General features: G+C 46.6%; 1 protein-coding gene across 1 annotated transcript; it reads left to right on the top strand.

Moving 5' to 3' along the window:
• Nucleotides 1-411: 411 nt before the first annotated feature.
• LOC6608930 (polycomb group protein Psc) lies at nt 412-15,455 on the top strand. Its single transcript, XM_032715388.1, has 5 exons — nt 412-1,339; nt 3,135-4,045; nt 6,838-6,928; nt 10,982-11,185; nt 11,320-15,455. The coding sequence occupies exons 2-5, from the start codon at nt 3,193-3,195 to the stop codon at nt 14,963-14,965; spliced, it is 4,794 nt and encodes a 1,597-aa protein (XP_032571279.1). The 5' UTR covers nt 412-1,339; nt 3,135-3,192; the 3' UTR covers nt 14,966-15,455.
• The last annotated feature ends 1,106 nt before the right edge of the window (nt 15,456-16,561 follow it).

Below are 16,561 nucleotides of genomic sequence, written 5' to 3'. Positions count from 1 at the left end.
TTCCAATTTGGAGGCATTAAAAAGCGTGAGAGCGAGAGGGGTGCAGATATAGACGTACGCCTACGTGCAAATATGCGATTTCTGCTGACGGAAATTGCAAGTTGCGATTACATAGGCACTCATTCTACCTTGATTGCACATGGTCTTATGTATTCCGAAGTGTTTGCAGATGGATAAGAGTTATAAAACCTCTGCCATTTATGTGCAGCCCTTTGTTCTCTATCCCCCTCCCTCTTACATTTTCCGCTTGTATATACAGAAACGAACAAAGAAACGGCTGGCAAAGCAAAAGAAAAGAGCCAAACGACGACGTCGATGTCGGCGTCGACGCAGGCAGCGGCAGCAACCGACGATGTGGCGACCGAAAAACAGAGTCAGCGAAGAGCGTGTGCTTCAGTGCAACACCAACATTCAACGAGAGCGGTTCGCCGACGCTGTGCGGAAAGATTACAGATCGAACGAGAGAGACCGAGCGAGAGCGACGACGCCCCGCAACGAGAACAACAAAAGAGCCGAGTTCGCGTGCGAGAGAGATAGCTGTCAAGTTGTCCAGTGAGAGGCCGGCGGGAGCGAGACAGACGATCCGTGTGCGAGCGACGAAAAAGAAAACAAAGATACTCGCCCAGAGCAGTTGGCTACCTGTCTTTGGCGTGGTATATAAGTGTGTGTATGCGAGAGAGAGTAAATAGCGGGCAACGCAGCAGTACATAAACGAAAGGCAGCGTGGTCGTTAGTCGAATAAAAACTCTCAAGGCGAACGGACGTGTACGGTCGGTTGTTTCGATACTCCTGCTTTATCGCTATCCAAACAGAGTGAAGCGACCACTGTAAATAACGAAACAAGAAACATGTGTTTATATTACAACCAGAGCTCAAAGCTTCAGTTACAAAATAATAATAATAATAAAAAAGCAATCTGAAGCCAATTTCCTTTGTGTGACAAATGCCGTAGCAGCGACAACAAGCACAACTACAACTACGTCTGCTGGCTTATGTACGTCGCGCGCGTTTGTGTGTGTGCGTGTGGGCAGAAAACATAGAGCAAAGCATAATACACAATAAAGGTGCCCGCGAAAGCAGAGCAGCCGAAAGTGCCAGCGCGTGTTGGTGTGGTTTGAATGTGCAGGCGAAGTGAAGAAGTAGAAAGAAAATAAAATAAAATAAAAGTGAAGTGGAGCATAGTGAAGAAGGGGAAGCAGAAACGCTGACTCAAAACTCAAGTGTGGATTATTTACTTGGATTATTCCTCTTGCCATTGGATTATTTATGTATACAAGGCGACCACCGCGATGCCAATTAACTGGCTGGATTATTAGTGGATTAAAGATTGGATACAAAGGTACATGCTTGGCGTTAATCAACATTGCTCTCGACCGGCAGCTGTTGCGCTCATCCCCCTCCCCCCCAACCACAGCTCCTCTTTCTGTTTTCTCTTTACGACCCCCTCTCTCTCTTTCTCCTTTTGTCCCAGCAAGTGAGAATTTCGATTGGACACACGGCAAATGAAAAAGGGGAACATGAGAATATGAGCGTGTGTGACTGATTTTTTTTTACTGCTTTTTCATTTAGCAACGTTTTTTGTTTTATGCTTATGTACTTGTTTCTTTGAATGAAAGTAATATGCGAGAGTGTGTGTGTGTGCGTGCTTGTGAAAGAGGAGATAAAGCCGCAGTCTCGGTTCTGCATTCTCCGAATTTTCGCTGGCTTGTTGTTTTTTCTGTTCACTGTCACAGTCTCGCGTTTCCCTTCTTTCAACATCCCTTCGCATCCCTACCCACACACACAAACATACGCGAGCACATAAGCACACGCACACCACACACAAATGAGAAATTCCGCTGCTTTTTTTTATTATCCTTTTCATGTTGGTACTCACTCACATTTTTTGCGCGCGCGAGAATCCCTGAGACTTTAAACACGGCCATGGAATGGGTTCGGTAAAATAAGAAGGGAAGGGGCCAACAGAAGGGTTCCTCTTTTCGCACAGCACTTAAAAGTGATGTAAAAAGGATTTAAAGAGGCCTGCTGGCAATTTCTTTGCGCCCTCTCGCATATACAGTCATTCATATTCCATTGCCATATTTTCTGTACACAAATATAATTTTCCATATTCTGTGTGCCCCCTGGAGTTGGAAAAGTTTTTCCGAAAAGTTTACCGTATGTACCTTGACTTTTTACTGGCGCGTTGATGCAAAAACAACTTGAAGTTGTTTGAAATACACATTTTGTTCGACGCCCCCACAGCTCCGCCCCCCACTTTCGATGTACTTGGCATCTGGTTAAAACTCCACTCGGCACTCTTCACTCTCCCCCCTCCACCCTTTCATCCGTAATAAAACAAAGCACCCCTGTGCAACTCTGTTCCCCCCTCTTTAGCTCCCCCGAGTGCTGTGCATTTCAATATATTCGACGTAGGCATTCCCATGGCAACTACAACATCCATTATCGAGGGCCCCCACATCCATCGACTGATTGCAAATAATAGCTGCCAGATTGCGACTCCTTTCTGTCTACGGCTCAAGTCCCACAAGCTTTAATTCGGTACATCATGTTTGAGTTAAATGCATTTTGATTTCTTTGGGCTAAAGCGTTCTCTAACAATTTAAAGTCAAAGCACATTCACTAAAAACTCCAAAAGTTAAATGATCTTTAAGTTCCGGTGTTCATACCACAACATATTTGTTTTCTAAGTTAGTTCATAATTTCTTATGCTTGATCATTTATATTTTCTGAATAGATCTCTTATGACGATCACTGTAGAAACTTTATCACTATTTCAACTATATTAAAGCTGATTCACGAAGAATGATGCAAAAGAGAAGATTGCAGCGAGGAAAAATACGATCCCACCGAGTTCATTAACTCGACCAGTTTTCCCAGAAAATGTATATTTCCCTTGCCTCCATTATTCTTTCGTAAACAGCGAGGGGCGAGTGGAGCTTTAAGCTTCTTCGCGCACCAACGAGGCTATACCGATATAGCTTCAGCTTATTGCTTTCTGCGGCTCAGCGGCTGATTTATTTATAATCTTCAGCACGCTCTCTTCTCAAGTCGATTTTCATTTTCCATTTCACATTTCCATGCGCTCCTTTATTCGCATTTAATTTCAACTTTTGGCATTATCTATTTTGCAGATTGACGCTTGTGCGAAAAACAAAAGCGAATTTTTAGCCGCGAGAGTGTATTATTACTATGATGACGCCAGAATCGAAAGCAATACAGCCGGCAGCAGCAACAACAAAGCAAACAGCAGAAGCAACACCAGAAGCAACAGCAACAACAACAATGGCTCACACACAACAAAAGTCGCAGTTGTCAACGTTGGCGAAAACAACAACGACAACGGCAACGGCAACGAGTAAGGCGGCCAAAAGCGTTGTCAGCAATGCAAATAGCAGTGGCAACAATTCGAGCAAAAAGCTGGCTTTGTCTCAGTCTCAGAAAACAACAGCAACAACACCAACAACAGCAGAGGTACCAACTAATGCTGATAAAATGCAAAAGCAACAGCAACTAAAGCAGCAACTTTTTGCTGCCTGCAGCATTAAAGTAAAAAGTGAAAACACATTAGCAACTACTGCGAATGAAGCGTTAGCAGAACCAGCAACAACAACAGCAGCAACACTTGCCACCGGCAAAGCAGCAAAAACAATATTAGAAAACGGCATAAAGAAGGAATCCACGCCTCCGGCTGTCGAATCCATTGAGGCCTCCTCCTCATCGTCATCCTCCTCCTCGTCATCCTCCTCCTCGTCATCCTCCTCCTCATCATTGTCCTCGTGGTCGACGACAAGGAGAGCCACTTCAGAGGACGCCAGCAGCAATGGTGGCGCCTCCGCCGACGAGGAGAAGTCGGAGGAGGACCCAACGGGAGCGGTGGCGGCGGCGGCAGCTGCGTCTTCAACGGCGACAACGACTTCCGATTTGGCCACAACTTCAAGGCCACGCCCCGTCCTTCTAACGGCCGTCAATCCGCACATCATCTGTCACCTGTGCCAGGGATATCTGATCAATGCCACCACCATCGTCGAGTGTCTGCACTCCTGTAAGTATCCTTCCGCCGATGAACTTCATCAAATTGTATTCTATTTGCGATGCGGACTTGCACAAGTCAATAACCTTTGAGTGGCCAGGAGATACAGATACAGATTTTTTTGTGAACTTCTAATGGTTCTAATTCAAACTACCCTGTTAATGGAATGAATGAATGCGCTATTCTTGGCCTGGGAATTCCTTACACTTGAGCAGTTTCAAACGGAAACTTTAAGAGCCTTTTGAAAACTTGTCCGATTCTGGTTGCTGAAAACCATTACAAATTAATCAATGTGGGAGTAAGTTAAAAGAAGAAATTCCTAAATGGTTAAATTCGTTTGGATTCACTTTAAGTGGTTACCATCTAAAGGGAAATAATTACTTTCCGTTGAAAGAACAATTTAAAAGTTCCCCAACAAGTTTACATAAATTCAGATACAAACTTTTTTCATCAAGATATTAAAAACGAGAGCTACACGAATATCTAATGCGATTAGGTTCGGTATATTTGTAGCTCAGAGTAATTAGAATTTGGGGTATTTAGATTTTATCCCATAAAACCGTCGGGCAATGTCCAGGGATTGGGAAAAGTTGCAGCTAGTAATCGCTGTGGCTTAATTATTATGCCAACTGCCGACTAAGGGCACCCACCATCCCCGCCAAATTCCATTTCCAATACCCATACTCAAATGTCTAGATGTTCTGCAAAATTGCCTAGACGCGATGAGTTATGTTTGCTTCGAGGGGCGGAGAATTTCGCCAGGGCGAGGAGCAGGAGCTGCATGGTGTGGCAGCAGGAGGAGGAGTAGTAGTACGAGGGTTGGGCGGTTCGGAGCAGGAACACAGACGACACGCAGATGTTGCCGGGCGATAAGTTTGTGGGCACATTAATGGTCCCGGCCTCGAAAGTACTTAGCTCGATTGATTGAGAAACTGTTCGAGGTGGCGGCCAAGAGATGATCCTGTCCCTGGCAGCGCTGCTAAAAACCCCGGATGCGTTATCAACGACACAGATATTAACACAACATTAGCATTCAGGCGGGGGACTAAACGCCATAAAACTAGCGAATGCGGCCATTCATCAACAGCCGTTCGGTTCTCCATTCCGTTCAGATATTAAAAGTTCCCCCTTTTGCAGCGTAAGGTTAATTTTCCATTCAGCCGCTTCTTTTTTTTTTTTTTTTGCTTGCCAAACTTCGTTGGCCGTCCGTAAATCTGGCAACCAATGTGTTGATAATGGACACTGGATACATTTGGTCAGGCTCATTTAAATCTGTTGGCCGGCAGGGACGCACAGATATACATGCTTACGTATGTAGAGCACCCGGGAGTCCCATCTAACTGTCAAACGAACCGAACCAAAACAAACCGATGCGAAGTGGGGACGCCGGACGCTGGACGGTGGGCAGTGGACAGTGGACACTGGACAGAGTGGACAGTCGGTGGACTGTTTACTGCTGACCGGACCTGGGCACTGGGACCCAGGCCAAAGCAAAAGCAAACCAACGCCGAAACCAAAAGCAAAGGCAACGCAGAGCAAGCAGAGCAAACCAAACCAAACCAAACCGAAAACCGGACTGTAGTAGCAACAGCTGCCTGTGCAGGGTGCACTGCGAGAAATTTGTAAACAAAAAGCTAGCTTAAATTGTAGATTTTGTTTGGGTATATAAGAATGTAAACTATTATGTTAGTAGAAGAAATTAAGATATAATTACAAAGATGTATAGTTGGAAGTGCTCAGTTAGTAGAGTTTTTGGTACAGTGTATAAATAATATAAGTCTTTAAAATATGTATTTTATATATTATTATACTTATTATTCAGATACTTGCTGTTATTCTACCCAAGTTTAGTTTGGTTGAGTTTTTAGCGAGACAAAGTTTCATTAAGTTGATTTTGGTAGGGCCTAGTTATTTCGCTCAGTGCACCGATGCTGCTGCAACTCTTGCAGAAAGCTGGCTGCTGTTGCTCTCCCCATTCGAGGCCATTTGGCGGGCAGTAAAACCATTTTTTGTTCCTTTTGCTAGCTTGCACACGCCACCGCCCCAAAAGCGCCCAACTGACGCCCCACTAAACCGCCTGCTTTATATTTTTTTTTCTGCTCAGTGCGAATTTTTCCTTGTATTTCGCTGGGTGTGTGCGTGTTTTTTTCATTATTATTATTTCGGCATTGGACCAAAACTGACGGACAAGCGTAACAGGCGGCGGGCCAGCTTGGACTGACTGACGGTGCTGCGACCCCCAGTGGACTATCCTATCCTTCGCCTCCTGCTTCATGCAGAACCCCACCCACTGGGAATCGCCATGGTCTGCTGCTGGGTGACAGTTGTAGCGGGCAGGATATATCCAGGAGGAAACTGGGGAAAACTGGGGAGAACTGGCCGTGGATGTGGCGTGGAGATGGAGATGGAGCTACGCAGACACGGAGGAAGAGACAGACACTGCCATTGACATTAAAGTCAAAACAACTTTTTTGCAGCACGGCACTCACTTTGCCTTGAAGGTTGTATTTCCATGTTTAATGCTCTGCCCCTTGCCTGGTGCTTCGTCCTTCGTCCTTCGTCCTTAGTCTTTCGCCAGTTTGTGTGTTTTTTTTTTGCCCTTCTGTTGGGTTTGATTGCGTTTCCGTTCCATTTTATGCGGGGTGGTTGCCTGGCTTGGTTGGATAACAGGAATGGTTTTACATCAATCGAATCATCGAAATCTGTTGAGTTTACTTATTTCGAATGCCGTGTGCATCGTTATTTGCCTATTTCGCATACCAAAGCCCTCTAATTTATACTCGTCTTTTGCGCACTCTTTTCAGTCTGCCACAGTTGCCTCATTAATCACCTGCGAAAGGAGCGATTCTGCCCGCGCTGCGAGATGGTCATCAACAACGCCAAGCCGAACATCAAGTGAGTATGCGAGAGGGCTCTTTACAAAAATATATCTCTAGTAGCTGTAGCTATGTATCTGTATCTGAATGGATGCTCAACGCAATCGTCTGTCTTTGACAACAGGCGATTAGATGATAGATACATAATGCAAGGTCGTGGGCTGCAGGGGGGGCGCTGCAAAGGTGCTTGAGATTGCGATTCGTCGCTGTCTGGCTGAAAGTAAGTGGTAGCTGCTGCCAACCAGCCAGCCTTTCTGACAAGCCCAGATGGATCTTTAATGGGAACAGCGGCGATGGCTGATAAAAGAGGGATAAGTAAATTATTCAGGTTCTTAGCGAAATGTGTCTGCTCAATATTTTATGCGTTGCAAAGATGTCAAAGGACGAAATGGGTTTATGCTGCGTTCATTAATCAGTTTGCCTGCTTTATAACTTGTTTCATAACCAGTTAACAGAAAAATGGTGATAAATTAAACGTGGAGGTACTCCACTTCAGTTAGTACGCAGGTAGATTTCGACATGATTTCACTTCCTTGGCAAATAAAAGAAGAATTAGCCTGGTCCTAAACTCCACTTAATCCCACTTTTGTGCGGTGTCAAAGGGCCAATTGTGAATGACATCTTTATTCTATAGAAGGTGTCTCTGCAAACGCATTGTGTGCGAGGAGATGCTGTCAGCTGACTAATATAATCAGAAAATCAGTACAAGATTAGCTCCTTTCATTTTACCGCTTTTCCGTCAACTTTCCCGCCCACAAGCACGGTTACGGGCCATGTAGCTTATAGCTGCGAGATTGATTTTCCCCAGGGGGAAGCGACGAACTCCTGGACCGGAGTAGTTTCTTCTTAAATGTTTCTTCTTGGACCGCACAACTTTTGGCATTTTCGGTGGGTGAGCGGTGACGGTATCAGTGGTTTTTCCTCTGCCAAATTGCGAGTGGGGGAGTGGGAGGGGATAAACTTGATCAAAAACCTTTGGCCTAAGTGTGCTGTGCTGCCTGCGAGATTGGGCCAAGAAAATGCCTGCCTGTGCGCTCTCCTTTTCTTTTCCACCTTTTTGCCGTAAAGTTTTCGCCTGTGGTTAACTTTATTTGACGCAGCCCAAGCATTTTCGGGAATCTCCAACTGTCTCGTCTGGCACGTTTCAATTCATTCCATTCCATTTCGCTGGGCGTAATGAAAAACACGTTTCATGTTCCGAGCCGAGGAGCTGAACCAGCGAATAGTATATCTATTTAAGCCGCCTCCCCTCCCCAACCAACAACTTTAATGGGAGTCTGTATAGAAAACCACCCGCTGGCGCTCCCCTTGCATCCCCCGCCTGCCCACCTGCTCTGCCCCCCCATCCACAGTTCAAGTGGCACGTTGTAATCGCTGGCACACACAAAGAGATAATGAATACAAATTCAAAGAGCGGCGTTATCGTGGGCAGAAGAGGTCTGAGTAAATGAAGAGCAGGTGAATGAATGAATGAACGAACCTTTTTGGGCTGCTGCTGCCACCGCTGCCATTGCTGGCCAAATGGTGTGAAGTGGTGAGCTATGGATTGGAGCCGGTTACACGGCGATAAAATAATAAGCCATTTATGTATATACATAGCGTCGAACTTGCATAATAACCCAACATAAAGTTGAGAAACAACTTTCGCAAAACTAAAGATTGTGAACGAAATCGATTAAATCAATAATTTGTACTGAAACTTATTTAATTGGTTATTATTTATTAGTCAGCTTAAAATTAAAATACTTTTTATTTCATTAAAAAAATGTTGCATTCAAATTGCTTTGTATTGTATCTCCTTTGCATTTTATTGTTTGGAGCTCTTTAAATAGAAGTTAGATAACAATCTCATACCGAGAATTATAAGAATCCACGCAGTTCGATTTGGTGGGGATCGCGTTTACCTGGTTGGCCTTTTGAGGAGATCTTTCTCTCTTTTTTTTCTCACCGTGTAGATATAGTTGTGAAGATATAGCGGGTATTTTGGTGGATCCACAAACAAGTGCCCTTTGTACGCCGCTGGCCATGTTTTCCATGAATTTTTAGTAGTATTGTAGTGGAAGTCTCGAGTCTCCAATTAAATTTATTGCAAAAGTTTATTGTTTAACCCGCCGAATGAAGGGGAGTCAGGGGAGTCGAGGGAACAGGCCAGGCGAAGGCGGGAGAAGGAGAAGATGAGGGCACAGCAGCGGGATCACAAAAGAAAACGGGGCTCAGTTTGTCTTTACAAAGGTAAACACAAAATAAAAGCGCTGCCAAAAAAAAAAGAACTAACTTTAGAACTAAATAAAAGAAAAACAAAATGAAATGAAAAGAAATGAAATGAAGTCCACTAAACTGAACTCGGGAACTCTGAAAGTTTCAACAGCTACAGCTCTTTTGTATGTGTGTCAGGGACCGACCGGCCATGTTCTTATTGCTTTATGGCTCCCCCCAAATCAATTGATAAATACCCTGCAAAAAAGCCAGGAGAAGAGAAGGGAAGAGAGCACGAAACTGCAGCGACACGCAGTTCCAAGAAAACCGAATGAAAACAAATCCAAGTGCGGCCGAGATAATTAACGGGCGTGTCTTGCCTGGCGATGGCTCGAATTTGCCGTCGGCCAAAAAGCGACGACGACTGGCAGCAGCTGACAACAACAAAAGGGCCAAGAAACCAGGAACTACCATGATAATAGCAGCTACAACAACAACAATTGAGTGACAGGCGCGCGAGGGAGAAGGAGCGAATGCCAAACAGTCTGGCTTCTGTTGGATTCCTTTTTCTTCTTTTTTTTTTACCCAGAGAAAGAGAGTTCCTTCTTTCCTTGCAACTGGCGTCCAAAAGTGGCAGCTAAGTAGAAAGCGAGCAAAAGTCTACTTAGAATGATCGGATTGTTATATAACGTATTTTCGAACAATAAACGGTAAACGTGTTTTATGCGGCTTATGCTATAATTGCTTTGAGACAATAGTTCTAAAGTTCTTTATTACTTCATTGTGCTCGCAGTTATAACACACGAATGTTCTTTACTATAAATATTATTATAATAATATTATTAATAATATTATCTTAAGGCGTATAATTCTATGTAAAACATTAAATTATCGTTATCGAAAATAATCATCATTCCTTACAAAATAACAATACTAGTTCGTATATATGTATCTAAATAACTAGTACTGCTCCCCATAACTAGATAATTACTTGAATTACATGGGTTGCCCTCCTTATCGCTCATCTCTCATTTGGTGGGTAATATTAATATGGTTGTGAAAGGATACTCCTGAATAGATCGGATCGATTAGTGATAACCCCTTGGCACACTCGGCAATGATCGATAAATTTATGGCCCCGGGTTATGTAAATGGGAGCCGCCGTCGTGCCATTTTCAGATCCCGAGTCTCCGATGCTTTGGTCTTTACCCCATCCCCCCTCCCTATATTCACTATATTCTTTCATCTTCCTCGGTTCTATTCAAGACCTTTTTCGGTCTGCGTCTTGCGTTATTTTGGTTGAAATGATTGAAGTGAGCGCCTGGCTGCCCGGGGCCGTAGATGTTTTTAAAGACGTCTTAGGGCCAGAGTTGCTCGGTTCCTGTCTCAGTTCGCTGCTGTGTGTGTGTGTGTGTGAGTATCTGGGGGAAACCACCACCACAGCACCACCACTATCACTACGTCGACCATCTACCGTCGTCACCAGCGCATGCCAAGGAATACATAGCACCGTCCCGTCCCTTCACTTCCCTTATTTTTTGTCCGCTTTTTGTGTTTGTTGCGTGCCATTGAAGCAATAGAAAATTGCATCTGCCGCCTAATTTGTACAGACTGCTCTGTTCCCGTCTCTTTCACTCGTGCGCTTTGTGTGCCTCATTTCCGCGCCAAGGAAGTTGCAAGTCCTGTCCCCGACTCTTTGGCTTCTGTGTGTCCTCATCCACGGTGACTTTTCCCATTTCCCGCTCGCCTTTGTCTGCGTTCCATTTCACTGGGCATGCACGCAGTTACAGTTACCCCCAACCCAAACCCAAACCCTTAGTTATATATATATGTACCTAAACCTAATCCATCCGTTGCTCGTCTTCTTCCTTTCCAGATCGGACACCACGCTCCAGGCGATAGTGTACAAGCTCGTGCCGGGCCTTTACGAGCGGGAACTGATGCGCAAAAGGGCCTTCTACAAGGATCGTCCCGAGGAGGCAGCTTTGGCCACGCCCGAGCAGCGAGGCGATGATACGGAGCATCTGATCTTCAGTCCCTCGGATGATATGTCGCTGTCGCTAGAGTACGCCGAATTGGGGTATGTACCATATGGTTATAAAACATACTTTAAATGTTTGAAAACTAACCCCTGTATAAGCTAACTAAACCTGTGACCATTCCTTTGCACTATATTAATCTTAGGCTCTTTCTTTCCTTTGTTTTCTTCCCTAGGGAACTGACAAACGATTCCGAGTCTGAGTTGGTGGACACACTGCGTCCGCGGTACCTTCAATGTCCGGCCATGTGCCGTGTGAGTCACTTGAAGAAGTTCGTCTACGACAAATTTGAGATTGATGCCCAGCGTTTTAGTATCGACATTATGTACAAGGTCAAGACAATCGTTCTGCTCGACTACTACACGCTAATGGACATCGCCTACATCTACACGTGGAAACGGGATGCACCCATGCGGTTTTACTACCGTGTTTATGAGTCGCCCCAGCCGCTGGTGAAGCCGGCTCCTCGTCGAGTGCTGCCACTGACACTGGAGAAGCAGGAGAGGGAGAGTCAAGAGCAACAGCTGGCAGTTGAAGCTGCGTCTTCGAAGGTAGAACCTGTGTCCCTGCCCGAGGACCAAAAAGCCGAAGCTTCCATTAAATTGGAGGAACAGGAGAGCAATAGGGAAATCGTAAAAGATGTGATCAAAGATGTGGCAACCACATCCCCGACAGAGACACTCAAGCTGGTGATCAACCGAAATATGCTGGACAAGCGTGAAAAGAGTCACTCTCCACAGCTGAGCTCCAAATCGAAGAGTTCGCCCTCCACTCCCATTTCGTCACCCTCGGAGCCCAATATCAAGTTGAAGATCGATCTGTCCAAGCAGAACAGTGTCACCATTATCGATATGTCCGATCCCGAGCGCAGAGAGATTGTTAAACCACTTAAGCCCGAGAAGGAGTCACGGTCGAAGAAGAAGGACAAGGACGGAAGTCCCAAATCGTCGAGCAGCTCCAGTTCCTCTTCAAGTGGAGAGCGCAAGCGTAAGAGTCCCAGCCCGCTGACGGTTCCTCCTTTGACCATTCGCACGGAGCGCATCATGAGTCCAAGTGGGGTGAGCACACTTAGTCCAAGAGTAACCAGCGGAGGTTTCTCGGAAGATCCGAAGTCGGAATTCCTCAAGTCGTTTGCTCTGAAACCCATCAAGGTTAAAGTTGAATCACCTGAAAGGACGTTAAACAACAGAGCCATCACACCGCCTTCGCCTTCAGTGCAACAGTCCGCTTCACCCAAATCGAAGGGTAACAACATGGACGACAGTATTCTTATGAAGCCGCCCAGCTGTATGCCTCCCAAATCCATTGCATCTTCGAAGAGAAAGAGCAAAGAACCAGTTAAGGCGGTGTCCAAGAAGCAAAAACTATCGCCGCCCCTTCCAACGGTGGACTTTAAGATACGCCTGCCCGCCACCAATGGCAATTCTCCAGGCACTGCATCTCCAAAGATAGAAAAACCGCTGATGCCACCGCCGGCAAAGCCGCCAATGTTGGCTCCCCGGAAACTCCAGCCCTCCGCCCAGTTTGCGCCGCCTCCATCGCCGATACATCATCATGCCGGTGTGCAGATGTCAGCTCCTGGTAATCGAACACCCATCGCAAAACGCTATCAGCCCATTTTACCCAAAGCTTTGCGGCCAAATCCCTTTGCCAATATTCCAAACGATGTCAATCGATTGCTCAAAGATGCTGGTACCGAAATCAAGTCGATTGGTGGAGGATCAGTGGAGAACAACAGTAACTCTGCCCAAAAGCCACATCTGTACGGACCCAAGGGAGACACTAAGATGGGACCCCCGGCCTTACCTGCAACCACCCCATCATCTCAGAGTAGCAAAAACGTTGGAAAGCAGGCGGGCAATTTGCCGATGTCAGCGCCGCCCAATAAGGGTAACAGTTCGAACAATTATCTGAATCTGGCGCTGTTCAATTCCAGTAAGTGCAAGGGCAAGGAGGCGCCTCCTGGCTGCCGCACTCCCATGTACACGCCAAACTCGCCGATATACTCGCCCAGTTCGCCGCAGTATGTGCCCAGCTACAATATTCCAACAATGCCCACCTATAAGTATACACCGAAACCAACTCCAAATTCTGGAAGTGGTAACGGAGGCTCTGGCAGCTACCTGCAGAATATGTTGGGAGGCGGAAATGGTGGATCTATTGGTGGATTGTTCCCGTCACCGCCCACCAAGTCGGATCAAAATACCAATCCAGCTCAAGGAGGAGGTTCCTCTTCAGCTTCTCAAAGTGGAGGCAATGGCATGGTGAATAACAATATCTATATGCCCAATGAAGACGCGCCCGAAAAGCAGCAGGTGAAGGTCAAGTCTCTGCTCAACTCGTGCAACATCAATATTCCCTCCTCGCTATCGATCACCATCTCTCGGGATAATGGAGATTCTTCTTCACCCAATAACGGCCAGCATCCTAAACACAAAAGTCCGGTCAACAATTACATTGAGATTGTTAAGCTGCCCGATCAGCCGCAGGATCAGGTGCAGGCTGCCAAGGAGGCTCAGAAACGACAGTCACCACCTGCTACCGTTCCAGGACATCTAGCCGCAAAGTTGCCCCCGCCGCCACCATCCAAAGCTATTCCTTCGCCGCAGCATTTGGTGTCGCGTATGACGCCGCCACAGTTACCCAAAGTGGCCACACCTCCGCCTTCAAGTGCTCCGCGTGTGATCACGCCACCAAAAACATCACCACCTGCCAATGCCACAAAGGTAACGCCTTTAAAGCCAGTGCTCACACCAACGCAGGCGGATAAGAAGACACCCAGCCCGGAGAAGCGAACCGCCGCCCAGATGGGCAGTCATTCACCAACTGCCAGTGAAAACAAATCGCCCAAGGGAGGAGCTGCAGGAGTGGCAAATTCGGCTGGGGGCGCTCAGAATGGCGATCCAGCGGCCAAGAAGTTCCGACCCATTCTGCCTCGCCAGAATGGCATGCCTGAGTTGGCTCCCAAGCTGCCTACACTGTCGCCCTTCGTTGGTTTCAACCCACTCCAAAATCCAGCCACTGGCAAGAAGGTGCCGCCCAGCAAGAAGTCACCCAATGCCGGAGCCACTGCCCATCAGGCTGGCCAACAAAAGCTGGTCAATGGTGGACAGCAGCAGCCGGCTCAACAGAAAACCAGTCCACCCCAGAAGAATCAACAGCAGGTCAAGAAGGTATCCAAGAATCCGACGCCACCGCCATCATCCTTGCCGGCAGTCGGCAAAATGATGCCCCATCCCGTCATGCATAGCCAAAATGCTCCACTAAGCATCGCGTCCAGCGCCAGTGCTGCGGCAGTCGCCTCGGGGCAATTGGACCTGAGCAACTTCCTCAAGGAGAACCTGAGGCGGGTGCATGCCGCGCAAGCGGCGCAGGCTGCCCAGGCGGCCGCTGCTAACCAGTCGAATATGATGTACAACTTGGCCCAAATGGGTCACATGACGCCAGCGATGTACAACTACCAGCAGGCATATTTCATGGAGCAGTTGTCGCGAATGCAGCGCGCCGGAAACGAGGTTTTCAACGATTACCTGCAAAAGCTGAAGACTGCAGCAGTGGCCGGAGGAGGTGGTCCGGCAGAAGGAGAGCTTAAGCCCATGCTGCCCACGGTCACGTTGCCCAGTCCAGGAGCCACTCCGCCGGCAGCCAGCCCGAAAACATCACCCCTCCCAGCTGGAAAACTCACGGCAGCGGCCACGGCACCCCAGACCAAGGGAAACAGCAGCAGTGGAGCGAATGCACGCCAGCAGACAGCGGCCACCGGCAACAACGGAGCAACAGTCTCCGCCGCCTCCTTGCCACCGGCCACCAAAAGCAAGTGAAGGAGTCGTCCCAGCCCCTCGTAGATCGTAGCTCTAATTAATTTTTAAAGACCTTGTTTTAGTTATTCATTTACGTTACCCGTTCGTTCGTTGGCGCTTTGGCAGAGTCCACGACCAGAACCAATTCCTCGCCCTAATTACGGTGGCACGGAATCCAACCCCTGCACCTGGGGGTGGATTCTCCTCACCCAAAAAAACATGTTAAACAAACATTAACATTAAACATGCCTCCCTTTCGGTAGTGAGCCAACGCTCTGTAAATATATATAATGATATATACAAATGTCTAGATTTAAGAAATGTATTAAAAATAAATGGAGGATAAGACAGCGATTCAGAATCGATATATATGCAGATATACGAATTATATTTATTCATAGCCGTAAGCGATGCTAATGCTAAGTGTAAATAGCAGACGTAAGATATCATTTATATAATCTTTTCTATGTAAAATCAAGCGGAAAAATAGAAATCTAATTTATGCCAAAAACGTTGACGTCTTTTACTGTCACTTCCTAATTCCCAATGACTTTAGCTCACGCACACACACACACACCCAGTTGGAGATACCGGGTCGGTCAATGGACTGGTCCAATCCCAATGCTAATCAACTGGCCAAGGTCAGAGGTCGACCTTCCCCGCAGACCGACCGCTGCGTTTCGAGCGTTTCTAATCTGCCAATTCCCACTGAATGGAATGCCTGGCGACGGAGAAAAAATGTCGAAATGTCTTTAAAATGAAAAATGTCCGAGCATTTTGAACATTCGACCGACCGACCGACCATCGGACACAAAGGGAGTAAAGATTATATTGGGTTTCTCGCCAGCACGGATGCGGACACCGTGAAACCGGGCAGAAGGACCGGGCAGGATGGCTGGATTTTCTTGTCGCCGTTTCGAAAAATTCAATAAAAACGATTGGAAATTCTGTGGCCTTTGTTGTTGGCTTGCCCTTTTACCTTTATCTTATTTTTTCCCCGGTTTTTGCAAAGTTTCTGATTTCAGAACTAGGCAATTTTCACGAAGAAAACCAATCCAAGAAAGGAAACCAATCCGACGTCTCGAACCTAATTCGTGTAATGAATGTGATAAGATAGTAGTGGGCATCGGGATGAAAGGGATGAACTGGAGATATTTCCCGAGGGTTTGAGATTAGGTGAAAATTGCTCTTCGCCCGAGGAGGAGATTTATGTTGCACATGTGGTAACCGTTTGAAGGCGGGCTCCACTTTGCTACGAAAACAATTAACATATGATTCCCGAGAAGGGAAAGTTATCTGGGGTATCATCATCATCTGGCCTCCATAATTTATACGATTGTGCGGTTTGAGCCAAAAACTCCAATTACAATAATTAAAGCCCGGGCGCAACGTTTACCTTTTCTCGCCACGCAAAAAAGGAGCAAACCGCACGCATGTGCCTCCAATTTCCACCAGCTTCATTTTCGCATTTTCCGCCCCAAATGGGCGGGGCCCATATGAATACGAGTTACCAGCTTAATACGCCGGCTTTTAGCGCATTAAATGAGCATTTATAAATCATTTGGGCCCAGGCGAGTACTCGCCAAAGATGCGGAAAGTGGGCAACACAGTGGCAAT

The sequence above is a fragment of the Drosophila sechellia genome, chromosome 2R (assembly GCF_004382195.2).
Source record: "Drosophila sechellia strain sech25 chromosome 2R, ASM438219v1, whole genome shotgun sequence".
NCBI lineage: Eukaryota > Metazoa > Arthropoda > Insecta > Diptera > Drosophilidae > Drosophila > Drosophila sechellia.
Note: the sequence above shows the minus strand (reverse complement) of the source record. Positions and strands in the feature narration are given on the sequence as shown.

What these genes read in the sequence shown, in the direction of transcription:
- LOC6608930 (XM_032715388.1), top strand. Translation starts at nt 3,193, where the DNA reads ATGATGACGCCAGAATCGAAAGCAATACAGCCGGCAGCAGCAACAACA. An exon ending in CGTCGAGTGTCTGCACTCCT is followed by an intron (nt 4,046 to 6,837) that starts GTAAGTATCCTT and finishes CACTCTTTTCAG; the next exon opens with TCTGCCACAGTTGCCTCATT. An exon ending in AACGCCAAGCCGAACATCAA is followed by an intron (nt 6,929 to 10,981) that starts GTGAGTATGCGA and finishes CTTCCTTTCCAG; the next exon opens with ATCGGACACCACGCTCCAGG.